This window comes from Populus euphratica, unplaced genomic scaffold (assembly GCF_000495115.2).
Source record: "Populus euphratica unplaced genomic scaffold, PopEup_1.0 scaffold173.1, whole genome shotgun sequence".
In the NCBI taxonomy this organism is placed as follows: Eukaryota; Viridiplantae; Streptophyta; class Magnoliopsida; order Malpighiales; family Salicaceae; genus Populus; species Populus euphratica.
Window position 1 is genome coordinate 52,452 of NW_011499951.1, and position 26,019 is coordinate 78,470.

The 26,019-nt window shown below is 33.2% G+C and overlaps 5 protein-coding genes across 12 annotated transcripts; all 5 read right to left on the reverse strand.

The window, feature by feature from the left end:
• Nucleotides 1–291: 291 nt before the first annotated feature.
• LOC105137939 (uncharacterized) lies at nucleotides 292–1,022 on the reverse strand. Its single transcript, XM_011043889.1, has one exon. The coding sequence runs from the start codon at nucleotides 876–878 to the stop codon at nucleotides 420–422; it is 459 nt and encodes a 152-aa protein (XP_011042191.1). The 5' UTR covers nucleotides 879–1,022; the 3' UTR covers nucleotides 292–419.
• Nucleotides 1,023–6,985: 5,963 nt separating this feature from the next.
• LOC105137940 (histone H1-like) lies at nucleotides 6,986–8,014 on the reverse strand. Its single transcript, XM_011043890.1, has 2 exons — nucleotides 7,732–8,014; nucleotides 6,986–7,644 (listed from the first exon to the last, which is right to left on the reverse strand). The coding sequence occupies exons 1-2, from the start codon at nucleotides 7,810–7,812 to the stop codon at nucleotides 7,138–7,140; spliced, it is 588 nt and encodes a 195-aa protein (XP_011042192.1). The 5' UTR covers nucleotides 7,813–8,014; the 3' UTR covers nucleotides 6,986–7,137.
• A 5,413-nt stretch (nucleotides 8,015–13,427) lies between these two features.
• On the reverse strand, nucleotides 13,428–14,504 carry LOC105137941 (GATA transcription factor 16-like). 2 transcript variants are annotated; one of them, XM_011043892.1, is made up of 4 exons: nucleotides 14,263–14,504; nucleotides 14,203–14,232; nucleotides 13,971–14,093; nucleotides 13,428–13,861 (listed from the first exon to the last, which is right to left on the reverse strand). In XM_011043892.1, the coding sequence occupies exons 2-4, from the start codon at nucleotides 14,218–14,220 to the stop codon at nucleotides 13,565–13,567; spliced, it is 438 nt and encodes a 145-aa protein (XP_011042194.1). In that variant the 5' UTR covers nucleotides 14,221–14,232; nucleotides 14,263–14,504; the 3' UTR covers nucleotides 13,428–13,564. The 2 variants fall into 2 exon arrangements, with proteins under 2 accessions (XP_011042194.1, XP_011042193.1); XM_011043891.1 differs by having other exon boundaries at nucleotides 14,203–14,502.
• Nucleotides 14,505–15,761: 1,257 nt separating this feature from the next.
• Nucleotides 15,762–18,538, reverse strand: LOC105137943 (uncharacterized). Its single transcript, XM_011043893.1, has 3 exons — nucleotides 17,775–18,538; nucleotides 17,277–17,654; nucleotides 15,762–16,328 (listed from the first exon to the last, which is right to left on the reverse strand). The coding sequence occupies exons 1-3, from the start codon at nucleotides 18,178–18,180 to the stop codon at nucleotides 15,967–15,969; spliced, it is 1,146 nt and encodes a 381-aa protein (XP_011042195.1). The 5' UTR covers nucleotides 18,181–18,538; the 3' UTR covers nucleotides 15,762–15,966.
• Nucleotides 18,539–20,631: 2,093 nt separating this feature from the next.
• On the reverse strand, nucleotides 20,632–26,019 carry LOC105137944 (importin subunit alpha-like). 7 transcript variants are annotated; one of them, XR_844672.1, is made up of 11 exons: nucleotides 25,647–26,019; nucleotides 25,348–25,536; nucleotides 25,124–25,255; nucleotides 24,814–24,999; nucleotides 24,549–24,712; nucleotides 24,354–24,432; nucleotides 22,920–23,048; nucleotides 22,282–22,409; nucleotides 21,812–22,191; nucleotides 21,162–21,211; nucleotides 20,632–21,119 (listed from the first exon to the last, which is right to left on the reverse strand). XR_844672.1 is itself a non-coding variant. In XM_011043898.1 (11 exons), the coding sequence occupies exons 1-9, from the start codon at nucleotides 25,875–25,877 to the stop codon at nucleotides 21,813–21,815; spliced, it is 1,617 nt and encodes a 538-aa protein (XP_011042200.1). In that variant the 5' UTR covers nucleotides 25,878–26,019; the 3' UTR covers nucleotides 20,632–21,126; nucleotides 21,172–21,208; nucleotide 21,812. The 7 variants fall into 7 exon arrangements, 6 of the variants coding, with proteins under 6 accessions (XP_011042200.1, XP_011042199.1, XP_011042198.1 ...); XM_011043898.1 differs by having other exon boundaries at nucleotides 20,632–21,126; nucleotides 21,172–21,208; XM_011043897.1 differs by having other exon boundaries at nucleotides 20,632–21,121; nucleotides 21,167–21,208.

The window sequence follows — 26,019 nt, forward strand, 5'->3', positions numbered from 1 at the left end:
AAAGTACATTGACCCCTCCCTTACTTGGGATGCACTACTACGATTCATGTGTATTTTTATAGTTTTTTTTTCTTGTTATATTTTATTAATATTTAGTACATTGACCACGCCATTACTTGGGATGCACTACAGAAGTAATTGTTACTAGAGTAATTGTTAAATTTAGTTTTTAAGAATATTTATTATATTTATATATTGAAAGGTTAAATGTTAATATATACTCTTATAGAACGATGCCAAAGGCACCAAGATTAATCTTAATTATTGCAATTAATTAAAAGAACATATATCGGTGTAGAACAAGAGGTCATTATGTTATAATTCTTTTCCCTCTTCCTTTGGGAAATTTATGGAACAATTAACAATCTGATTCTGGATTGATTTATTTGTCCATAAAAAAAAAAAATCCTCCATGCCATCTACTCTGCAATAGCAGTAAGTTTAGGCATGGAGGCAAGCGTGGGTGCATCGCGTGGCACCAACTGACCCTGTGCCATCACCAGCGACCTGTAGATCTCAATGATCATCTTCTCATCATACTCCTTGATTGGGCGGGCACCAAAGGCACCAATCCCATCGCCGTACCCTGCAGTTCCCGTCGCCCTGGAATTAGCAATCCCAAGCATCATCTTCACGTAGGCATCCCGTAGCCAGACAAAAAACCTCTTCGGGGAAGACATTTTCAAGGCTTTAAGCTTTGGCTTGACCTTGATCCGCCAAGCAAACCTCCTCCTCCTCCTCCTTGAAGTAGTGCTAACCGAACCCAGCTCCACCGGCCAGCTCCTCCGAGTCCGACCTGACCCATTTATCCTCTCGTACCCTCTCCTGCTCCAGTATTCTTTCATCTTCGTGTATATCCTAGCAGAAACACCTTCCATACACACACACCCCTGTGTATGTGTTTCCGGTTTTTTGGGCTTCTCTTTACTTTTTTGCAGTTTATGTGAGAAGATTACGGGGCAAAGGGAGAGGAAGGAGGAGGGTGGTTGAAAGATGTACACAACTGATATACCAATTAATTCTCTCACATAAACTGCTTAAAAATAAAGAGATAAACCAAAAGAAATCAGAAACACACGTAGGGGTGTGTGTTGTCCATCTCGCGTACCTGAAACAGAAGATCTTGGCCCTTGGATTCTGGTTCTGGTCAGTCAATGTAAATAGTTGCTGTCCACACTGGTCTAGTTACCTGTCTTATCCCAAATACCACTGTCTTTTCTTAATCCGAAGAAAATTATCCGACGTGTTGAAATTTCAATAATAATAATTTTTTAAAATATTTTTTATTTTTTAAATTTATTTTTAGTACCAATAAATTAAGATGGTAAAAATTATTATATTTTATATAATAATTAACTTAATATATATTTACTTCAGTCTATCACCAAGTGAAAAAAAAAAAAAAACTCGCATTCTCAATTTAAAAAAGATACCTCTCTTTCTCTAAAATTAGAATTATCTTTATACATGTTTAATTTTTTTCTCTAGTTATATATATATATATGTCTTTTAATTAAAATATGAAATGCTCTAAATTGATGGAAGCTTTCGGATTCTAGCACTACTAAATATATGGCTCGATAAAGTGTTCATCAACTACAGGCACGGGAAAGCGATGTTTAATGGTGACCGTATCGAGGGATCTAAAGTCAGTGTAAAAGCGGCACTCGCCGTCTTTCTTTTTAATTGTAGCGAGGTCTGATGAGCCCCACTTTTAGCGTGTCATGGAATTGGTTTTCAATTTTAGCTTTTGTAGAAATAAGCACGCCTCGTAGGGCGCCCATTAACTGGCTCGGGTCTCTTTTTTTTATATTTAAAGTATGATTGTTTTCATGTTTTAAAAATATTTTATAGTTTTTAATTTTTAAAATTTTTTATTTAAATTAATATTTTTTATATTTTTAGATTATTTTGATGTGATGATATTAAAAGCAATTTTTAAAAAATAAAAAAAAATTAATATATTTTCTAAAAAAATATTTTAAAAAACAATCATAACCATGCTATTAAACAAGCTAACGATTATTGGCTTCCCTTAGCTATCTGGGTTTCTTGAAAACATCAATTGTGTGGGTTTCATGAATATGTAGCTGATTTTCTTACTTCATTGTCTACAACTTAATATCAAAATAATTTTTTTAAAAAAAAAAACTAATATATTTTTTAAATAAAATATTTTAAAAAACAATCATAACTCCACTATTAAACAAGCTAACAATTATTGGCTTCCCTTAGCTATCTGGGTTTCTTGAAAACATCAATTGTGTGGGTTTCATGATAGTTGCTTTGGCCATTGAATTCCCAATACTACATCTATGCCTATAAACAATAAGGGGTATAATTCTAGGGAGAAGGGAATGCCTTGAAGTAGTACAAGCACCTGTTCATCCCTGGACTCAGTTGCCCGACCTTTTGACCTCCTTCTAATAGTCTCGTAGAGAACCCAATTATCTCTCTTGTGAAAGCTCTTTGTCAAATTAAGTCCTGATCACATTTTATAGGTCCAAAGCGAGCCCATACTCATTCTCAAAGATTGTCAAGTCACCATTCTCTCTTCTTCCTGATAAGCTCGTTGTAGCCACTACTCCCACTGGTTGGCCTCCCTTTCCAAGTGGAATGAAGCTACAAACACCTTCTTCTTCTTCTTCTAGCAGTCCCTTGAAATTCAAAGAATTGCTCCACGTGGTTGAACCACTTAATAGGTTTATCACTAGAGTATTTAGAAAACTTTTGTTAATTTGGCCATTTTGGTTGAAAATATTTGTTGACTTCCTTCTATCTCTTCCTGATTTTCCTCTCTATTGATGTAAGAGCTATTGGAAAAGAAGGATATAGTGTGGTAGTTAATTTATAAGAATAAATATAAAAACAAAGCTAAAGAATAAAAAGAAGAATGAGATAAATGATATTTTAATAAGAGTTCTCTTAAAAGATATACTTTTTTAGTTCTTCTTTATACCTTTTTCAACTTGTGTATAATGCTTAAGATTACAAGTTTATTTATAGGTCTCAAATCCTAGATAATCAAGAAATTAAACTATTAAAAGAAAATCATAATCTAACGATGATTCTAATAAACTAATTTAAACAAAGATTCTAATAAACTAATATATTACAAATTCTTTTTCAGCAATAATTTTTACATCAACTCTAATTCTTCTTTTAGCTAATATTAAAACTTTTATTAACTCTAAATTTTATTAGGTTAAATCCTAGTTGATATTAAACTTCAACACTCCTTCTTAATATCAATTGTCATCATTCTTTCATATTTTTCTTCTCTTCACGATATCCTGCCTTAATAGTATTGATGTTGTTCGCATTCCATAATTATCAAAGGGATTAGTTACCTTATATAAGTCATCAAGACTTCTCATATTTCTTGATGGTGTGCCAATAGTTAAGCTTTCATTAGAGGAAGAAAAAAAAGTTGAGCTCGTTGGTGATTATGGAGGTGTGACTATAGGTTTTTTATGATCTTCGTATATTTCCTTCTTTTCTTTAAGAATTGGTAAGAGGTCTATTTCTCACCATCATTTAGGCACATCCATCTCTATGTTTAGCAAGAACATTTTATTCTTTTTCATGGCTACCTTTGTAGTCATATCTCCTTTAGTTTCAAGTAATGTCAAAGTACAATCTTTCATCTTAATCTTATACGTCTTCTCCAACAATTGTCCTAAGCTCAGTATGTTACTTTTCACATTTGGTATACAATAGACATTACCAATAAATTGATGACTTCTTTCAATTTAATCAAGATTGTATATTTGCCTTTGATGACAACCTTTGAATGATTTGTAAAAATGACATTACCTCTAATTGCTTCATCAAACTCTATGAAGTTGTCTTTGTCTCTACATATGTGTTAACTAGCTCTATTATCTAGGTATTATATTGTAATGAGCTTGGTAATTTCAATACAAAAATACTTGAATTTTTATTATAGCTTTTCTTTAACATGAGCTTACAGGTAGAGTGAGGAAATTGAAATAACAAGTTTAAGGAAAAATATTTTAAAGAAAAACTGAATGGAAAGAACAATGCAAGATTGATAAACCCTAATCTAGAATTCTGGGCAGCTTCGAGGTAGCCCGGGCCTCCTGGGTGAATGAGATTTGCTTCAAAGCAATTTCCTCCTATCTGCTGCCTCTCCCTCCCCTTTTATTGTAACTCTCGGTTCCTTAAGAATTTAATGATAATAGATATATTTGACAGCTATTTTATTTATCAGTGTTGTATTTGGATTCTTTTTCCTTTTCCCAAACGGTGTCGTTTGCCTTTGAACTTACTCCCTGCTAGTTGTCAGTCGCGGGAACTTCTTCATCTCAGCCTTCCATGTAAGTGCTTCTTGTCCAATCTTGACCATACACATGCTCACTTTATCTCTTTGTTGCAGGTAAGTCTTCTTCAACACGCCTCCTTCATTTCTTTCCCCCGGCCTCACTTGATCTTGCTCCTTTAGGCGCTGCCGGACTGTTACACATATGTTTTTTTTTTCTTGTATTTTCTCATTATACACTAGTAGTAGAGTGACTTCATTCTCTTTTTCTGTCACAACATTTGCATTCTCCTCAACCATCTTGGTTAGGCTCCAACAATCCTTAGCATGATGACTTGTCTTTTGATAATTATAGTATTTAACTTTTAATTCGTCAAACCTGCTATAAAATTTGGATCTTGAATTGCTACTGCCAGTTGAACTAATTGACCGGTTCTCTTTATTTTTGTTGACTGTTTGATTTGTTGAGGCTACCTCAGCCTCCTCTTCCTCCTCTTTCTTAGGAATATCTAGAACAATTTTGCTGTGAAAAAAGTGCTTGTGCACCTACATTCTCTTGAATCTCATTGATTCTTTCCTTATAGACTTGTAATTTCCCTATGAGACCCCTTGTATTGAAAGAAAATCCTTATTTTACAACTCCTCTATCACAATCACCATATAATGGAACTTTTTTTGCAGTGAACGTAAGATTTTCTCTACTACACATGTCTCTTCCATATTCTTCCCATATCTTTTTATTTGATTATATATGACCAATACTCTTGCAAACTATTATGAAATTTTCTCTGATTCAAGCATATGTAATTTTTTAAAGTCTTCATGTAGTTTTTGTAAACGTACCTTTCTCACATTATCAGCTCCTTGGTTCAATTCTTACAAAACTTTTCATGTTTACTTGGCAGTAGTTGCATTAGCCACTATCTCAAAAGTAGCGTCATTTAAACATTGATAGATAATTGTTAATGCTAGTTGATCTTTTCTTCGTGCCTTTTACGCGACCTCTCTTTAGGTTGAAGTCAACATTGCTTCATCTATAGGCTTCTTAAAACCTTTTTCAACTATTCTCCATATATCTTGGGAATTTAATCAAGCTTTTACTTGAATATATCAAGTTTGATAGTTGTCATTTGTCAATTTAGGATGTTGAAGTGAAAAAATTAAATTGATCATGTTAAATAATCAAATATAAACTCTGATATCACTTGTTAGAAAATAATAATAAGGTGTGGTAGCTAATTTGTAAGAACAAACGTAAAAACAAAGCTATAGAACAAAAAGAAAAATGAGATTAATGATATTTTATTAAGTATTTTCTCAAAAAATACACATTTCTAACTCTTCTTTATATTTCAACTTGTATATAATGCTTAAGATTACAAGCTTATTTATAGGCCTTAAGTCCTAGATAATAAAAAAAAATCAAACTATTCAAAGGAAATCATAATTTAACAAAGATTCTAATAAACTAATTTAAACAAAGATTTTAATAACTAGTCTATTATAAATTCTTTTTCATCAAGAATTCCTACAATAACTAGGATTTTTTTTAACTAACATTAAAATTCTTATTTAATCTAAATTTTATTAGTTTAAATCCTAATTGATGTTTAACTTCAACAAGAGTAACCATCTGGCTTAGTTGTTGTGACTGGATCCTTCTTTGTGAGGGAGAAAAGCCTATAGTTTTGTGAATGCACGGTTTCTTCCAACTGTTGCCGCTTGTCTACTACACCCAGCTCTATTTGACTCGGGCCATCTTGAAGACCCCCGAGTCCTGCCTCTAAATTTTCAATCCTTTCCTTGTTTGATGTCATTGATAACCAGGTCCCCATCAAGGCTGTTGATTATATATAACGGTGTATTCTCTTCGAGCGAGAAATAAACCACAGATGAAAATGGAGATTTTGCTTTTCCTTTATCAATGCGCTTGGCTGATATATATATACACACATAATGCTAAAACTTTTCTCACAGAAATAAATGGTTGATATTAACTAACAAAATGCAACAACTTTGTTCTATTTTAAAGCAAGTAAACGTTAGGGCTGATCCATGTTTAACAACGACATTTGCCCACATAGCTTTAGCCTTCTTGCCCACGTATCTTCATCCTGGTTCAGGCTACATTGCATGGAGCTTGGGCTTGCGTACTCTACATGAACATCGTGGCTCGTTATCATCCTGTTCTCGCTGAACAACCTTGTGGAAATCAATCGAAGAAAATGGCATTTACCAAATCTTAACAAAGCGTATCTTTTTTTAATAATGTAAGATGATGAGTAAGTGGAGCAATCTGCTGAATTAGAACCTGTCTAGAGGACGCAAATATGTTATGTTCTTGAAACTAAAAGGCATCTTGAAAAAACCCATTGTTAATTTCCTCAATTTTTTTCCAAGAAAGAAATAATCTTCAATAGACTTGGTACTTGATTTTATGGTTATAAAAGTAAGAAATACACTAAGCAAAACGCAGGAGTCATTTTATTGTGGAGCTGGCCAGCACAAGCCATTAATCAACTAAAAATGATCAAAACAAGAACCACCAAAGCCAGAAAAGCAGTTCTTGGTACCATGATTCTCATAGCAGAAAGAAAGATAAAAACAGTATAATGTTGAAGAACGATTTGCAAACCAGAAACAGGTAGCCATATTTTTAACGAAATGCAAACTGGCAGCAGAAAATATGATACATGAAAAAAAAAAAAAGCAAACATAATAATATTACTAATCATAACAATAATAGTAATTGACTTAACATTTCCTTCTCCTAATAATTACTACAAATCAAATACTGGGATTTTCCTCTAATCACCACTGGTAACTAAGATCCACCACCGATGTTCATAAGTGCATTACTTCTTATGGGCCCTTGAACTGGAAGAACTTCCAGCCTTCAAATTATTCCTCTTCATAGGCGTCGAATTCTTCAGCTTCTTGAACCCATCTGGTGTCTTCACCTGGCTCAATCTCTTCATTTTTCCAGTCTTCATTTCCTTTTTACCCTTCTTGAGAGCCTCAGGTGTCTTAACCTGACTAAGTCTCTTGGTCTGGACACCTTTCTCTGATATCTTCTTGGCAGCCTTCTTTTCCGGGGTGGTCAAGGCCCTCTTGGAAGCACCCTTGTTTTTCTGGGTCCCTTTGATATCCAGCTCCAGCTTCCCAGTTGAAGAGATCTTGTAAGAATTCTTGCATTTTACAAGCCTTTCAGATTTCACAAACTTCTTCAACTGGACAGACAGAACTTTCTTAAAGCTAGAAGGCAGAGAAGACTTCTTGTACTTTTCCTCGATGAACCTTGCAATCGCAGGTTGGCTCGATCCTTTCCTGTCCTTCAGTGTTGTTATTGCTTCAGTTATCATCTGCATTTGCAAAACAACAGAACCATAAGTTAAAAACTAAGAAAAAAAACAAGAGAGAAACGAAATCTCACAGACAGAACAGAGGACCTTGAAATATGGAGGGAGGGCAGAGGGTGGTTTGCTTGTTGTGGTGTTCTTTTTCGGAACGGAGGCAGTTGATTTCGCCATGTCTGATGAGAGGGAAAGTGGGGGAGAAATTAAGAACAAGGATTATATGGGCAAAAGAATCGTGGGTTATCCACAAAAACGGATATGGTTATTCTAAATGCCGAGAATGAAGATAGGGTCGTGTGATCGTGGATCCAGGCCGAAGTACACTATTATTTCCTAGCTGTTGTCCAAAAAGGCGGCACCTTTTCAAGATTTCAAATTCTACTCTCTGATTGCTTGCTGGTTGTAATAATTCTTGCCATGCGGAAAATAATTTATTCATTTTTTATTCATAAGATAACATGGACCCAATCAATTAATCCAAGTTCAAACTCGAATCTGCTTTTACCCCACAGAAGAAGGAGCATATCTGTAGTTTGAGTATGCAAGATCGAACAAAGTAAATGATGGATATGACTAGAATATATGTAAGAGATACAGTTAGTAAACTTGAGTGGTGTCTAGTACATCGGGGTTATGCTAAATCTTTCTAATATAAAAATTAATGTTTAGATGCCATTGATATATAAAAAAGAAAAAAAAAATTGAAAGTCAGATCATTGATTAAAGTAAATTTAATAAGCTCACTTAATCTAATAATATAATTAAAAAAAATAATACTTAAATTGAACTAAATGAAAAAATAACAATAATTTAATGCAAAAAATAAATACTTGACAATATTATAAAAAGATAACCTTTTAATATTCTTAAACAGTTTTTATAATTTTATATGTTAATAAAATAAAAAATTAAAAAAAACAAAATAATTCCATAGAAAAAATAAAAAAACAAATATGAAACTTAATTCCAAGCAAATTAAAAGTTAAAAATAAAATCAATTTAAGATTATATGTTAATAAAATAAAAAATTAAAAGAAAACAAAATGATTCCGTAGAAAAAATAAAAAAATAAATATGAAACTTAATTCCTAGCAAATCAAAAGTTAAAAATAAAATCAATTTAAAAAAATGATAAAAACCGACCCTAGTCAATATGCCAAATTAGTAATCAAATCATGAGACCAGTATAACCCAAGTGGAAAATAAAATAAAATAAATTACGAAGCACAATTCTCAAACCAATATAATGTTGAAGAGTGAATATGAAAAAAAAAATCAAAATTTCTTTTTAAAAAATAATGAAAAAAAAGACTCGAGACCAAAATAATCCTTTAAAAAAAAAGTTAAAAAATTACAAAGTTCAATCCCCCAACCAACCACATATTGAAGGATAAATGTTTTAAAAAAATCCATTTTAAAAAAATATCTAAAAAATCAAATTTAATTTGAATTAATCTTTCAAACTCATGTCTCAAGTTATAAATCCAAAATTACCTCATGGAAGAAAATCTGAGAAAAATCTCAAAGCTAAGCTATCAATAAATCAAATGATGAGGAATAAGATTGAAAAAAAAAATTCAATCAAAAAATAATGTAAAGTATAAAGAAAATAGCAATTAAATGAATGAAGAACATATTTGATATAAAAATATAATAAAACCAAATATTAAACCATCCATTACAAAAAGGTTCCAAAACAAAACAAGTGGTAATAAAAAAATAAGGATTATATTTCACATAAAAAATAAATAAAACTAAATATTAAAAAATAAAATTTAAAATAATAATAATTCAAAATTAAATAAAAAATAATCAAAATAATAAGGATTAAACTTAATACAAAAAATAGTAAAATATTTTTTAATTTTAAATAGTTGGTGCAAATATCAATAATAAAAGAAAGAAATGGAGAGGAGAAAAAAAAAAAAAAAAAGATCGTCACAAACTCACCACCTACACGTTCCAGACCATCAAAAGGAGCTTTGTGCATTGCTTTCAACTCAATTGTGAATGAGGATGTTCTGCCAACGAACAAAGCTGCCGGAGCACAACAGTTTCACCATACATGCGCTAACAAAGTTGGCTTGCATGTCTTTTGTAGTCCCCATAATTGTTATAGCGTCAAATTGGATTCCTCAAACTTCATTTATTTTAGATAAATAAAATAAAATTTTATTTTGTAAAATCAAATATTTGTTGAATTTTTTTTTTCTAACATCATAGGATTCTCATATAAAAGCAACCAAAAACACTATCAAGTCTAATATATATATATATATATAATATAACTTTTAATATGAAAGGATTGTATTGAAAAACAGAAAATTAAGGGATAAGAAAAGGTTGAATCTCTTCCATGCACATGATGTTTAGAAGAAAATGGGATCAAAACTTGTCCTATATTCAAATTAAGTCCTCGTTGCTTTAATTTATTTTATTTTTTGACATTGTGAGTAACCAATACCGAGATAAACAAAACAAATAATCAAGTATAATTTTAAATTAATTTAATGTTAAATAATCTAATCAAAAAAATTAAATGACCAGAAAAAAAAAATGGAAAAAAATAATAAAACATTGTTTAAATCCACCATATTTACTCGTATACATCACTAAGTTCTTTTAATTTTTTAGATAAAATATTACCATTGGCTAAGAGTGGGGCGCCAACTTTGCACTTATGTATAGAATATATCAATAATAATAATAATAATAATAATAAAAGTATGTGTGTGTTAGTGGTGTGCAAGAGTAACACAACATTTCTAACTCTTGGGGACTGAAAAAAGATAAATGTCGAGGGTTAAAATGGCATGGATGTTATCATTTGGGCCACAACCCAAACAATGACAAGTCAACAAAGTTTGTTGCTATATGGCACCCAATAAGCAACAAAAAATTATTATGATATATTATTTTTTTATTTTATTAAAATTTGTGTACGGTTAAAAAATAAAAATATAAAAAACAAAAAAGCATTAGTTATCTACCGTTTACTAAGACATAGTTTATTATATATTGAAGCAGTAAAAATATTATTTTTCCCTTACTTAATAAACTCAAATAACATGATTTCAGAGGTAATGAGATTTATTTGTTATTATTTTATTAATTAGAGGTAAATATGCACTTTTACATTTTAAATTAACAATGTAATAATTTTCATATTCTTAAAATTTAAAAAAATTAAAGTTTGGTATAACAACTTTTTGGTAATTTTTACTTTCAAATGCAAAGTTAATGACCATATTACCTTTACATTTCTAAAACATAAAATTGACAATTAGGGTCAATTGGGTATTTTCAATGCTTTTTGTTTGTTATTGTCAATTTGAGAGATAGTAAGATCTTTGAACATATATAAAAATAATTAAAAAATAAAACGTTGTTGGCATATATTAAGAGATGCCTGTGCTGTTTGAACGACATATATAACATTTCTCGATGTTCAAAAGTTACCTCTTAGCGTTGGATGTTATGTGTTATCCTCTATACCGTGGTATGATGTGTGTAAACAACAAATTTACAATTGATCATAGGTGAATGTTTTTTCTTTTTTTCTATTTTTTTTCTATTGAATGTTTTTTCTATTGCTCTCCACACCTCCATTTTCATGCAGGGCTTTCTAAAAATCAAACATGTCATCTAGTTATTGTTTATTTTAATTTTAGTTTTTATTCCTTTGATTGCTATTTATTTTTATTTTTAATTTTGTTTGAATTTTTTTTTCTAGTTTCGGCCCTAGATATTTAATTTAATTTAATTTAATTTATCCAATTTGGTCAAGAATTTTTTATTGATTTTTTAAATATTTTTTTGTTTCAATTTTATCCCCAAACATTTTATTTCATTTAATTTTTTCATTTAATTTTGATCCTTGTTCTTTTTATTATCTTTATTTATTTATTTTATTTTCTAATTTAATCCTTAATTATTTTTTTCTTTAATTTTTCTATCAATATTAGTCTCGTGACTTGAGTTACTAATTTGAAAGATTATTTCTATTTAAATTTTGTCTTTTTTAAAATCATTTTTAGTTATTTTTTCAACTTCATCATTGGATATTAGGCCTTGAGCTTCATTATTTGTTTCATTTTTTTATATGGGGTTATTCTAATATCCTATTTTTAGTTGCAAGGTAAGGGAGTTAACTTAGGTTTACTTGAGTTTTTTTTTTTAAATTTTATTCTTTAATATTAGGTTATTGATCTTGAACTTTGCTATTTTTTTTCTTTCCTTTATGTTAAGATATCTTGGGTTGCTGACTGGTAAAATTAATTTAGGTTGACTCAAGTTTTTTTTAACTGTTTTTTTAATTTAACTTCCATCTTCTTTTTTAGGTTTGTTTTCTTAAAAAAAAATATTTTTTAATCCCGATCTCATGTTGTGGGTTACGGTTAATCAAGTTAACTCGAGTTGACTCGGATTTTTTTTATATTTTTATTTTTTTAAAATTTTATTATTTGACATTAGATTATTTGTTCTTGAGATTTGTGAATTTTTTTCTTTCTTTATGTGGTTATAACAAATTTGTTGAGCTAATCTAAATTTATTTGGGTTTTTTAATCTTTTTTTAATTAATATAACTTCAATCCTTTTTCTAACAATTCAATTTTTTTTTTATCTCAATGTCATTATATGAATCGCTAGTTAGTTGAGATGACTATGATTTGAGTTGACTATGATTTTTTCATTTGTTATTGCAGTAAGGTCGGGTTTTTCAAGAAAATTGATTTTCTTCTTTAATTTTTTAATTTTTTACTGTGTTAACGTGTTGATGTTAAAATAAATTTTTTAAAATAAAAAATATTATTTAAAATAAAAACTTTAAAAAGTAACAATTTTAATAAGGTTTATGATTTTTTCTATTTTTTTATTAACATAACATTTGTTTTTATACCATGGACCTGTTTAAAATTGTGATTGGAGTTGTTATTTAAAATATTTTTTGTTTAAAAATATATAAAAATAATTTTTTTATTTTAAAAAAATTATATTTAAAAGTAACACATTAAAATAATCTAAAAACATAAAAAAATTAATTCTTAATAAAAAATTAATTTTTTTTTTAAATAGAGATGGCACTGCATTTATCAACTGTATTATAAATCTTGTTGCGACTTGGATATTGTTACTTGCAGCTGGCCCGAAAGTGTAGACGTGGCAATAGATTGTCGTGCCTTGCTGTATATTACGTGTCATTTTTTAAGGTACCTTTTCTTTGTATATCCATTGTGGGAGAGGCACCTGGAAGCCAGCAGAAACTTCCTTCCTGCTTCTGCCACTTTAAGGAAACACGACATCAACTCAAATTCTCCCCGAAGAGGTGGTTAAGGCGTCCAATCATAAAAGTTTTTTTCTTAAGCAGTACCGTCAGAAAATTTTATTAAGGGCCAAAAACCTATTTAAAAAAGCACAGTTGAAAATTTATTTAAAATAATAATAAGAATACAGTTTGCAGAGTTGTCACATGCAATTTCTTGAAGGGAAGGTGGATGCAATTTTATTATTTTTTAAATCTATTTTAAAATTTGAATTTAAGAAATAAATATAATATCACAGCTCCGATAAGTATAATATTAAATCCATTTTTAAATATAATATTTATTTATTTTTTAAAAATAATAGTTTGAAAATGAATAAATATTGATCTTAATAATACCTGGCCAGCAGGAAATCTTTATTCCTAATCATTTGGGCATTGGCAGACAAGTTGTAATTTGGCAGCCATGGAAGATTGTCTGCCTACACACAGGAACTCGGATTTAACAGCCAACACAACACGAATCTGATGTGAAGAGAAATCATTGTTTGTATTCATGTAAGTGGTTGATATTTTTGCAGTTTTACACTCAGCAATTCCCCACCACCATCAGAAAATATTGAGTTTTGATGGGGTTAAAGCTTGCAAGCAATTGGAAAGCTACTATGGATAAAAATGCTTTCCTTCATCTTTCTTGTACCAAGCAAAGACCGACCCACAAGATAAAGCCATCAAGAGTATGGCAGCCTGTTCTTCCTCTCCCAGTTTTCTCTTCCAGTCTTCCTGAAACATCCCATCTCTCATAAACCCCATCAAATCTAGATTCAATGAAACTCCTAGCTTGCTACTATTGCTACCCTTAGCCATATTCTCTCTGCTGCGCTCCGGTCCTCCTCTGTCCAAGCCTAGAAGAGCCCTCCTCTTCTTTCTCTGTCTGATCCCACAAGCATTGCACAGTGACTGCAAACAAGATTAGATATCATTAATAAAGCTAGTCAGAATCACAATACAGAAACTTAATACTTGATAAAGAAGATGATTATTGTAAAACGAATAATCATACACACACCCTGGGACCAGCTGGGCCACCTCGCCAACATGGGGTTCTTGTTGTTTGGCAATCCGTGCATCTTCTTTTGATCTCATTACACTTGCTTGGATGAGTATTATCCATGTCCTCTGACTCTGGTCCCTGTTTAAATAAACCGATGGCATTGAGTAAGAAGTAAACAGGGTAACAGTCATCACCAAAATTAAGCAAAGAAAAAGATGAGGCATGCAAGAAGAATAAGATCACTCACTTTTGTGCGCAAATCCATGATCTTTACAAAAAGGTTATTCCAGGGACTGAAGGCAAGGACTTCAAAGTAAGTGAACTTGAACAGACATGAGAAAAAGATAGAAGAGAGATGGGTGCCTCAATTCAAAGAGACCTAAAGCGAGGGGAGCAACAACATTCTCATCAGGAATTGAAGGAGAGATATAAATGCAGAGACGTGTGTTACTAGAAAAGGATGAGTGGAAACAGAGGAATAGGAATAGAGGTTGGTAGATATAGTAACAGCTGCCACTTTCAGGAATCTAGGCGGCTAGTTTTGTTTTTTGTTTTTGTTTTTGTTTTTTTAAAGAGGTTTGGAACCCTAATTCGAATCTTCCTTAATTGACGAAAATACCCTTTTTTTTTTTTTTTTTTTTAAGGGGTTTGCTTTGTTTTTTGTTTTTGTTTTTGTTTTTTTAAAGAGGTTTGGCAACCCACTACTGGTTCTCATGTCAATTCTAGGATTTTTTTTTCTAGTAACCTAACCCACTACTGGTTCTCATGTCAATTCTGGGATTATTTTTTCTCTTTTTAATTTGGTTAGAGGTATGAATCTGAGGAAGATCTCTATGGCAAAAAAAAACAGGGGTTATATTTTGTTTTATTTTCCATTAAAATAAAGATTTAACTCTAACAAGAATGGGATCCTTGTACATTGACCGCACAATTTTCTTGTCGGACCCCATGCAAGAGATTGTTCGAAGCCCGAAACATAGGCCACACAATCTAATCTGTGCATATATATGGTAAATGGATGATGACAGGTTATGTATTTCTGGAGTATGGCCTAAATGATATTCATGAAAATTTATTTATTTTTATTTAAATTAATTTTTTAGATTATTTTAATATTCTGATATTAAAAACAATATTTTTAAATAAAAAATACTTTAAGAATCAAGAGGAGAGGAAGCTTTTGTCTCTTGAGAGTTGTGAATGAGCAATGAACAAGAAATGAAGTTATGGCAAGGCAGGTGGTAGCAATTAAAAAAAGAGAAAAAGATGCAAGAAGAGACAAAACACAGCCCACAGATTCTGGAGCAGACACAGACAGCCAACCATGCCTAGGAGCTTTCTGGTCCCCAGCCGCATAAAAGGAAAGGAACATCCTGTAAGCTAATAACACTGCACTAATCTAAACTCTAAACTCCAAACAGAGCCAAGTAGTGACTATAAACTAGTAATGCTGGTGCTTTTTGCTGATTTTCCTCCATCATGGATGCCTGAATAATCTCTGGCTTTACCAATAATTACTGTATGATTGAGCCATGAGACTCAACTCCACTCGTGGCATAAAAAAAGGACCGACTTTTGAAGCATCGAGAGCTCACCACCAATGCAAGGGGTCGTAGAGAGCTGCATGTTCCTCCATAACACGGAAACATGTCTGGAACTGTTCAGAGATAAGAATTTAATAAGGTGTGTAGCATAGATTAGCAGGATATGCAGACTCTCCAAGGCAGATTTTAGCAAGCTCATCAGGGGCACGTTCTTTTGAGATTCAAATTGCGTGGACTGTCTTTTGGAATGCAAGAGTAAAAACACTAGATAATGGCTGCAAAATGAAATCAATGGATTTCACTACTCCAGCCTTGGGGCATTATTAATTCAACTGTTCCAGCGTTGGCATTATTTACATCAAATCAATAAGTCAGACCATCTAAAGTCTAATGGAGAGAGTCTTTAGTGCAAATAAAACATGAACAATACTAGATATGCGGAGCAAATTATCAGACGCTTCTTCCATTCAGTGCTTCAACTTATCCCTCCGTCCAAGTTTAGAGCAAAGATCAGCAAGGAAAGCGAAGAGAGCACCCGTTAGGCACATTAACCATGAAAATAGAAACACTGCCCAGTCCTGGAGGTTTTTCTTCGGAAAATGCCCTCTGTCTGAGATGAGCAATGCCCTATATACAGCTTCAGTTACGGCATAGGCTGTAACAGGATCAGATTCTTCTGCGAGGAATCCATATTCTGTGAGGCAAACAATGTCATACACCCCGTTTGTCTCTGATATTCCTAGACGCTCGCATAATCTGATCCTGATGTCGATCCGCTCTTCGGTTGTCAACAAGTCACCATGTGTCAGGATCAAGATAGGATTCTCATCTGTGAGCAAAATGGAGCCACCACAAAAAGTTCAAATTTACCATGAGTGTACGCACAACTAAATGAACCAGTCTCTGTGTCTATGGCAATGCTTTATTCATAACAGCATAGTTATGTTACACATGCATGATTAAAAAAAATAAAAATTCGAACAAGGGTAGGATCAGAAAAATAAATGCGATAAAGCTCTGATGCAAGCAGGCAGGAGCAAGGAAAACTGCAGAATGGATTGGAACTCTTCTGAGTCAAGACTCGTTGGGGGAGGGGGGGGGGATGATTGAAATATCTTGACTATCGACACCATCTGGAAATGATTTTTGCATATTCAAATAGGTAATGAATGGAACGGTATTCAACATCTGTCAGTCTACTCATGGTGACTTGTTGTACTGAAATAGAAGGAAAAAAAACAAAATTCTCTTTCTATTGTGATATATTATCGAGAGATTCGTCAAGAGACTCAAGATCCCCATCAGGTGCAGGAGTCAAAGTTTAGAGCCCATAAATAACCACAATATCTTTAGCAAGTCCAGTTGCTTCAAGTATATCGAGATCTCATCTATTTGCATTTGCTACCCAAGAAATCTTTAATATTAGATTAACAAGAACACCCTTGTTTTTACTTGATAATAATTTAAATATTTTAGGTAACTAGTCTATGTATACATATATATTTGTCAAGAAATCAATTTAAACACTTACATATATATATATATATATATATATTTCGATAACTTTAATCAATTTTATGAAGTTAAATCTATCATTTGATTCATTTCAATATTTCATTTTTAAACATAGATAATACTTGTGTTGATATTAAAAATCCATTATTAATAATATTTATTTTTAATCAAATACAAGAATCACATTCCATCAAAACATCTAATCATTCCTGCACCAAACACCCTCTGGAAGATGAAATTGATGGTAAAGAGTAAGGCTTACTGCAAAATCTCAAAGCAGGGGAATGGAAGAGCTCTCTAGAAGCCTCTAATGGCTTGGAATCACTAGCTTTTAAAGCTTTATAAACCTCTGCTATGTTAACCACCACCATTGAGAAATTCACTGTCCTTTGCACAAACTTTGAAGATGGCCTGAGACCAGCAGTTTCTGCATCATCTCCCAGCATTACATCATCACCTGATCGCAAGCACAGCTGGTTATGGTGTACCCCATCACTCATCCAACTTGACAATTCCTCAAGAGCATCCCCAATTTTACCATAACTAAACCCTCTAGAATCGTACACACAAAACCCACCTTGCAACGATCTCATTACATTGTGCTCTTCCATGTACATGGTGGTGTATTTGGAAGCGCTGCCTACATATACGAAGTCAAATTAGTTCTAATGCTACCAGAAAATGTTTCTTAGTCCACAGTTATTAACCCTTTGGAGTGTAAATGCAAACTCATGGCTGTGCCTCTGCACAATAAACTTACCAGAAGAAGTTAGAGCAAAAGGTATGAGTCCAGACCGACCAAGAACACTGTACATAAGGTTGACAAGTGAGCTCTTGCCAGAGCCAGAGAAACCCACCAGGAGAATAGTGATTACTGGTGGAATGTCCATTTCTTCCTTCTTGATACCTCCTGTGGGCACCCAGAAATCACCTGAACGATACATTTGTAGCTTGTATCTGACCTCATTGAGCCCTTCATGAGCAATCAAAGCCAGTCTCTCCAACTCTCTAAGAACTCTGACCCTTGGAGTAAGGCTTGCCATGTTTGGGATGTCAGACTTAAACCTAACACATTCATCAAACTTTGCTGCTGATCTCCACCAACAGTAACCCAGACTTGACAGTTGGTGTTCATCTTCATCACTGGATGAGTGTTGGCTCCTCATGCCTTCGTTTCAGCTCTTGAACTTCAGCGAAAAAACTGTGGGAATGATATTTTATAAGGCATATTGAAATCGACCAATTTGATTTTACCATGAAGGCACCGTTGCGAAAGACAGATCGGAAAAACAAAGGGATAAGATAATCTCTCACGGCCACAAGGCTTGTCCAAAGGTTACGGGCTGTACACCAGTTGGATGCTGCGAAGAGGCTATTTCCAGGCTCTTTCTTCCACTTGTGGAGGAGCTCGAGAACTAGCAACCCATATTTACCGAAATACCCACGATTTGCTAAGGCCCTGTAATGGTAGGAAAGAGGCAGCGTACTGCTACGTCTTGGTGCAAAGTGAGGTGCTGACAAGGTATCCGTTTGGACATTGTATGGAATATGGATAGCTAAAGAACAAAGGGTAGACGTTCCTTCTCTAGTCCAATCAACCAAGTCGTTTTCAGCCTCGACCTTTTTAGTGCCCACCGAAGCTCACGCGCTGCGGATTAGAAGAATTTCAGATTAGTTTTTCCATGAACATTAAAAAAAAACATATTTGAGTGTTTTTAAATAGGAAAAAAAAGTAATTAATTGAGAGTTAAATATTCTATAGTTAGTTACCTTTCTTCCACCTCCGAAGAATGGAGGGGGCGCGAAAGAAGCTACAAGGTAATTCTGGGTTATTGAAAAGTTGTCCGATTATTTGCTGATCAAATCAGAGAGATTCTAACCATTTTCTCTTCTCTTTAATCCTCTCAGATTGATCATCTTTAAAAAACAAAGCAAGCTATAAATAAATCTAATGAAAATTTAGGTCTTTTGAAAGATTCTTATTTCCTCTTCAGTGAAAGAGGGCTACGTCCTCCGATGTCGAATAAAATTATCCAAGGAATCGGCCCTGTGTGTATGATTTATTGATTTGATAGATTTATCGACAAAAATATTATTTAATTAAAAAAATTAAAATAATAATATATTAAATAAGTATAAATTAATTTATTAAATTTATATTATATAAAATAAATTATAAAATTTAATTTTTAAATAACCTATTATTAATTAATATAATTGAAAAATATAATTATAAAATACTTAAAAATAACTTAGATTAACCTAAATTAATCTATTAAACTCATCATCCAGGTCATAAGATCAAAATAATCTTATAAAAAAATAAATTAAAAAATACAATGAAACCTAATTTTCAATTAAACTAATATTAAATAATAAAATTAAAATTAAAAATAAATATAAAAAAAATATAAAAAATAACCTCAATCAACTCGTGTTAATTTGTTAAAATTATGACTTGGATTATAAAATAAGGATAACTTCATAGAAAATAAATTGAAAAACAACTATAATCAACCTAAATTAATATGTCAAATTCGTAAACTAAGTCATTAAACTATAATAACCCTATAAAAAAAATAAATCAAAATAAATTATGAATCTTAGTTCTCAATCAAATTATTATTGAATAATAAAATTAAAAAAAATTAATATAAAAAATAATAAAATAACCTAATTTTACCTAGATTAACTCACAAAACTCATAACTACAATCATGATATCAAAATAAATTTATAAAAATCAAATCAAAATAAATCATAAAACTTAATTTTTAATTAACTAAATGTTAAATAAAAAAATTAAAAAATATATCTATTAAAAAAAATTAAAGTTAATAAAGTTAACTTGTCAGTCAACAATATAAATTATAAAATAAAAATACTCAAAGAAAAAGCAAATCATGCACCTCAATCTCTATTAAACTAAAAAAAAAATAATCTCAATTAATTGAATTACTCTATTAAATTCATTATAGAAGTCATGAAATAGAGATAATAAGAAAGTAGATAGTAATAAATAATGCATCTTGATTTCTAATAAATCTTAAAGGAGAAAAAAAACATGAATTAAAAAAAATATTACAATAAATTATTGGTTCGCACATGCCTCTGCCATTTTACATTATCGCAAAGATTATGTCAATAATTGAGCAGCCATGCAGACAAAGGCCAATTAAGAAAATTGTACAACCATCTAGGTGGTGACCAAGTGGTAAAAACTTGAAATTAAGAGGTTTGCTCCCTCTGTGGTCTCAGATTCGAATCCTTGGTTGCTCATATGATGTCCACTAGAGGCTTACATGGTCGTTAACTTCAGGACCCGTGGGATTAGTCGTGGTGCGCGCAAGCTGGCCCGAACACCCACATTAATCTAACAAAAAAAAAAAATTGTACATGCTGGGTTTGTTTAATGCACTTGTTTGCTTATGTTAAATACATGCCTGCTAGTGTGTTACAACCAAAAGCAACATGAGCACAGTGCGCAAGGGACATCATTTTTCTTTGGATGAAAGAAAATTATGAGAAGGATATCATAGACCTCAACAATCCTGACAGCAACAGCACAGATGAGAGCCATATGTATGAGGGCATAATAAGAGATTTACTCATGAAGCAGAAAGCAATAATTGTAAATTTTATATAAAAAATTCTTCTTTTTTGTTTCACAGTCAACAAAAATCCCACCTCGAAACTGAAAATTGATGCATTTTCTAGTTTCTTTTAATCAGAATGACAATTCTGAGATATGAAAAGACCTTAAAAGGAAAGAACAAATAGCATGTTTAGTTTCTTCCTATCATTGCTCTAAATTATAGAACAGACAGATGGATGCAAGCTGTGATGAGCAGCTCCATCCTAGTGATATGGTAAAACTAGGGCATGACAAAATAATGCCCAGCAAAAGGAAAAGGAGAAAAAAAAAAAAAAAAAAAAGACTCGAAACTTTCTGTACTTTCCACCAGCAATGGCAATTCTGGGCTTCACAAACCTATTTTAAAACCTCTGTGAAAGAGAATCTCTTCGACCACATCCGAATATGAACCAGAGAAAGATCCGATGGCATTTGACTTCCCTACCCAAAAAGAAGAAACAACATTCATCGATTGAAGCAATATGAACCAGAGAAAGATCCGATGGCAATTCATCGATTGAAACCTGGACTCTCAGCTTCATTCCACCATCAACTTAGGTCCTGCTGGCACAGAAAAGGTGACACGGTACAACTTAACCTTTGCAGCAAATTATTGTGTTAAAATAATAGAAAAAGGGATGAAGGAAGTCATCCAATCACTATAATAAAATTGAAGGAACAAAGTAAAATTGCAATGAAATGTGAGTTTTAGAAAAATGTTAATTTCCTCTCAATGATACTAGATGTTTTACGAAATAGAGAGAAGCATTCAACTGCAAACATCACTCACAACTACATATATGTGTTTCGAAATTTCATTCGGATATTGAAACAGATATGTAGTCTATACGTGATAAAAAGCATAAAAAGGTTGAGACCTCCCCAGCATGCGTAGAAACCACACCAAATGGGAGCCGCCCATGACAGTTAAACTGATTACCAAAATCCTCATGCTTACACATTCCCACCAGCTGCTTGGGAAATGTCAAACCTCAATTAATGAAAAAATTATCAATAGAAAAAACAAGCACAAACAATCAAATCCCTATTACGCAGGAATTGCATAGTCTCAGGTGAAATGTCAACTGTCCAGGAGGGGTGCCTTTGCCACTTGTAAAAGAAATAGCACCTCTACTTGCGAACTAGGAGAGAGAGGTTGCATACCTTAACTGAAATTAAATCCGTTGGAAGGAACAGGAACTCCGGTACCACCAAACTGAAATCCAGATTGGGAAGCATCACCAGGAGGAAATGCCTCAAAGTCATCACCATCCTCCACACAATACGTCTCCAAAATCTTCACTGCTTTCTCATATATTTCATTGTTGTCATGACTCTGAAGGTTCTCAATCTTTTCCAAACCCTCAACATCTTCAATCATTTGGGTGTACAGATTTGCATTTCCTGTCCTTCCCAAATTCTTTTCAGCTTCCCCAACCTTTAGAATGTTCTCTAGACCATCTAAGCAAACTGTGACAATTCTAGGGTCGGGACAAATCAAAAGATCACATAATGGCTTGATGCATCCCTGGTTCACCAGAAACCTACAATGCACAAATATAATTGAATCTCTTAGCTACCAATAAATCAAATTATCTAATAAATGGAGAAGAATATCATGGAAGAGAAAATACTTGATTTGTTCATGGCTTCCACCCGATGATGCATTTGAAATTGCCCAAGCAGCTTCTTTCTTGATCTCAAATTCAGCATTTTGAAGCAATTGGACAAGAGGACCAATAATACCTGCTTCAAGTACCGCCTGTGCAGTTTGGAAATGCAATGCCCATTACGACAAATAGGTGATAAAAATCTAATAGAAAGTTGAAAGGTTTTTTAGATTATCTGTAACTGTCCTCAACATATCCTCTCACTTGGAAACAATCAAAGGATGTATATAAGTGTTCTATTGTAAAACAAACTTAGGGTACATAAAACAATCATCAACACAGCATTTCAAAGCAACTGAAAACAATCATCAACACACAGCCTTCAAAAGAAATTAGACCAGGGGACAAATAACACCAGCTTTAACTACGGCCTGCATACATTAAGATATAAACTCAAACGGAATTCATTTTACCAGATGGACTCAAAAATAGTATGAATAAATGGCCACGACAAACCCTGTAGACTCCCCTATCCCTCAAACATCTCAACTTTATAATAGTCAGTAGATTGGAGACATTATCACAAAATTTAAAGGACAAACTAAACAAATTTCAGCCAAACCATCAATACACTGATGACATAAGAGAATAGACAGGCTCACCTGTATCTGATTTACATTTCCAGCTGTGACGTTTGAGATTGTCCAGCATGCTTCCTTCTTGATGCTCTTCTTGTAATTATTTGTCAGTAAGTTCAATAGGCATGGGAGAGCTTGATGGTTTATCATACACTGGGATCAGGAATATCATAAAGCATTACATCATTGGCTCAGAATATAACAATTTCAAGTCATGCAAAAATGACACGCACACAACACATCATACCAACAAGGCATCCTGCAGATATCATCAGATAATCAATTGAAGAAAGCTAAAAACTATAAATGATATCATCTTAAGGAATTCTAAATTATATTGTTATTGTTCCCTTTTTCTCCTCTCTATGATTATTTGGATAAGTTGTTTTGAGTTCTCACATTTCATAGTTGCATATAGTAACAGGAAAAGTGTCTTTCAGCTTTTCAGATCTCTAAAATTTAATTTCTCAATAGGTTCCAATTTTTTTTTTCCTGATTAACATGCAAGATTATCAATTCTGCTAAGACACAAACGCAGACCTTCATCTCAACCAAAAATCATTATTTGTTCAAGCATGTTTCTTTCAGAAATAGAAACAAAAAGTCACTTCCTTAAAAATTAAGGCACATCTGCACACATCTCAAAAAAGAAAGTGAGAGGTGACTTCCATCAAACCATAGAATAACCTCCTGACAAGGATTAGACTACATTGTTGGGGGAGGAAACAATTTGATGTTTTGGAAATTTGGAAATGTTTTCAAATCTCAAACCACCTTCAAGTTGGTCTCAAGACAACTGGACATTCACATATAGGAAGTTTCACTCAAGTCAATGATATTAAATAAAAAGGACCACTTACTACGCTGTACTGATTGGAAACTGGAAGAGGGTGGTTGGGGGTAATAGACACCATAAAAACTTTAGACTCGTCTAAATCAGTTTCCATCAAAAGAGGCATGAAAAGTATTGACTTGATAAAATATGACAAATATTGGTTTCAAAACCTGAAAAACATAAGCAAAAGCTGAAGCTAACCCACTACATGCGATATCCTGAAAAACATAAGCAAAAGCTGAAGCTTGGGTCTACATGCGATCGTAATTGGTGCAAAACAGCATGCCAAGTTTTATGTGATAAGTTGTGAAATTGTATAGAAAATGTAAAGTAATCTAGAATAGTAGATCATGAACCATCAAGAAGAAAAATGCATTCCCATCTATAAATTTTCAACCTGTGCATCCATCTAAAATGAGCAATGCCGGCACATATAAGTATTTCCATCTGCTAAGATCAGTACCACTGTCAGAGGAATGTGTAGTTTGGTTTTAACATAAACAAAACTATGCCAATTATGAACTCGTGACTAAACCATTGAAGAGAAACCAAACAGTAAGATGAATAGACGTGGGGATGGTGAAGGGGAGAGATAATTAGGAAAATAAAGGTATAACCAATACTTGAGTCTGCATGTCATCTCCAGTAACAATATTTCCAACTGTACGTAGAGCAGGGATGAGCACTGTCGGAGATGGATGACTGAAAACAGAAAATGTAAAGAGCATTTCAACTTTCATAAGCAAATGCCAGAAATAAATAAATAAATAAATAAAACGTCTAAAATATATGAAGAGCGAACTAAATTTAAATCTCACAGCAAAAGCTCAACAAGTCGGGGGCAGACACCAGCCTCGATAACAGCCTGGATTTTTTCATTGGATCCATCTGAGAGATACGACAGAGCCCAGCATGCATCTGTGAGGACCTCCTCATCATTTGAATGTATGAGACGCTGTAGAGCTGGGAGGGCAGGTTTTGTCTGCTCAATGAATTTCAACAGCACATATATTAGCAACAATTATCAAAGTGGGGAATAAAGTATCGCAACTGCATTTAAGCAGTCCATCTTAGAAGTCAAACCTGGTCGAATAAAGGTTGGGGCTTGCCCCTGCAGAAGTTTGATAATGTCCAAGTTGCATTTCTTAACAATGAATGCTTTGCTTGGTCATTGAATTGCGCAAGCAAAGGCATCAAAGCCCCATGGCCAAGGACCAGATCACGGCATTTTGGTGAGTCCCCAGCAACATTTCCTAATGCCCAAACAGCCTATAATCCCACCAAAATGTAAACTTATCATTACTGAACCAATCAAGGAATAATTACGATGTCCACTTGAGACATCACTAAAATGAAAACAACGTAAATTCCATAAAATGGTAACATCGTCTACCTGTTCCCTGACATCATCAGCTGGAGAACTTAAGAGTTTGACAAAAATTGGGATTGCCCCATGGTCAATTACAACCCTGGTGTTTTCTGATGTCCCAGAAGCGATATTCGTTAGTGCCCACGCCGCCTCAAACTATATAAGACGTTAAAACAAACGTTAGTTACAATATTAATAATGAAGCCCGACACGAAACTAAGCGGCATAGAGCAAGAACAAATTCAAACCTGAAGCTGTGGAAAATCATCCCTTGCAAGAAACTCAACGAAGCGGGGGACAACCCCTGATTGTATAACTTCATTGATCGGAGGGCAGCGTTCAATAGAGAGCAGCTTTCGGAAATGAGTAGTTCCCTCAAGCTGCGAATGCTTGTCCTCTGACCAAACACCAGCAATCATTCCAGGAAGAGTATCTAACTGTAATCAGATTAGATTAGCAAAACCATCACCTCCATTCAAACATTCTGATTGCTAAATAATTGATTGATCCACCTATTATTAAATCGAGAGAGAGAGAGAGAGAGTACCGGCTTATCAGAAGCGGAAGAAATGTTAAGAGAGGAGGTGACTTGTTGTTGTTGTTGACGTTGTTGGGCATGAAGTCCCTCACGCCGCTTCTTAAGCAAGCTTTCTTCTCTCTTACTCTTTCGGATCTCCACCATGTTGTCCTCCCTCCTCCTCCTCCCTTCATCTGCATCCACCGCCACCTTGTACCTGTTCCTCCTCACCTCTACTCTCGCGTTCGGCCTCAACGACATGGCCTTTGGATTGTACTGAACTGTAACGTGGGTGTTTGTACAGTGAGGGAAGGGAAGAAGGGAGAGTAGAGTAGTAAAGAGAGGAATTTGGAGGGGATTCTCAGATTTTTGTTTGAATAGACAGGAGCCAGAAGTATGGCTC

Bases quoted from the DNA above. Each gene is read 5' to 3' on its own strand.
- LOC105137944 (XM_011043898.1), bottom strand. From the start codon at position 25,877: ATGTCGTTGAGGCCGAACGCGAGAGTAGAGGTGAGGAGGAACAGGTAC. The intron at 25,256-25,347 runs GTTTGAATTTGT...CGTCTTATATAG, and splicing joins ATGATTTTCCACAGCTTCAG to TTTGAGGCGGCGTGGGCACT. The intron at 24,433-24,548 runs GTGAGATTTAAA...TTCTGTTTTCAG, and splicing joins CGACTTGTTGAGCTTTTGCT to TCATCCATCTCCGACAGTGC.
- LOC105137939 (XM_011043889.1), bottom strand. From the start codon at position 878: ATGGAAGGTGTTTCTGCTAGGATATACACGAAGATGAAAGAATACTGG.
- LOC105137940 (XM_011043890.1), bottom strand. From the start codon at position 7,812: ATGGCGAAATCAACTGCCTCCGTTCCGAAAAAGAACACCACAACAAGC. The intron at 7,645-7,731 runs GTCCTCTGTTCT...TTGCAAATGCAG, and splicing joins CCCTCCCTCCATATTTCAAG to ATGATAACTGAAGCAATAAC.
- LOC105137941 (XM_011043892.1), bottom strand. The intron at 13,862-13,970 runs GTGTGTGTATGA...TCTTGTTTGCAG, and splicing joins GTGGCCCAGCTGGTCCCAGG to TCACTGTGCAATGCTTGTGG.
- LOC105137943 (XM_011043893.1), bottom strand. From the start codon at position 18,180: ATGAGGAGCCAACACTCATCCAGTGATGAAGATGAACACCAACTGTCA. The intron at 17,655-17,774 runs GTAAGTTTATTG...TCGTATATGTAG, and splicing joins TTTTGCTCTAACTTCTTCTG to GCAGCGCTTCCAAATACACC. The intron at 16,329-17,276 runs GTAAGCCTTACT...TTTTGCTCACAG, and splicing joins CCCTGCTTTGAGATTTTGCA to ATGAGAATCCTATCTTGATC.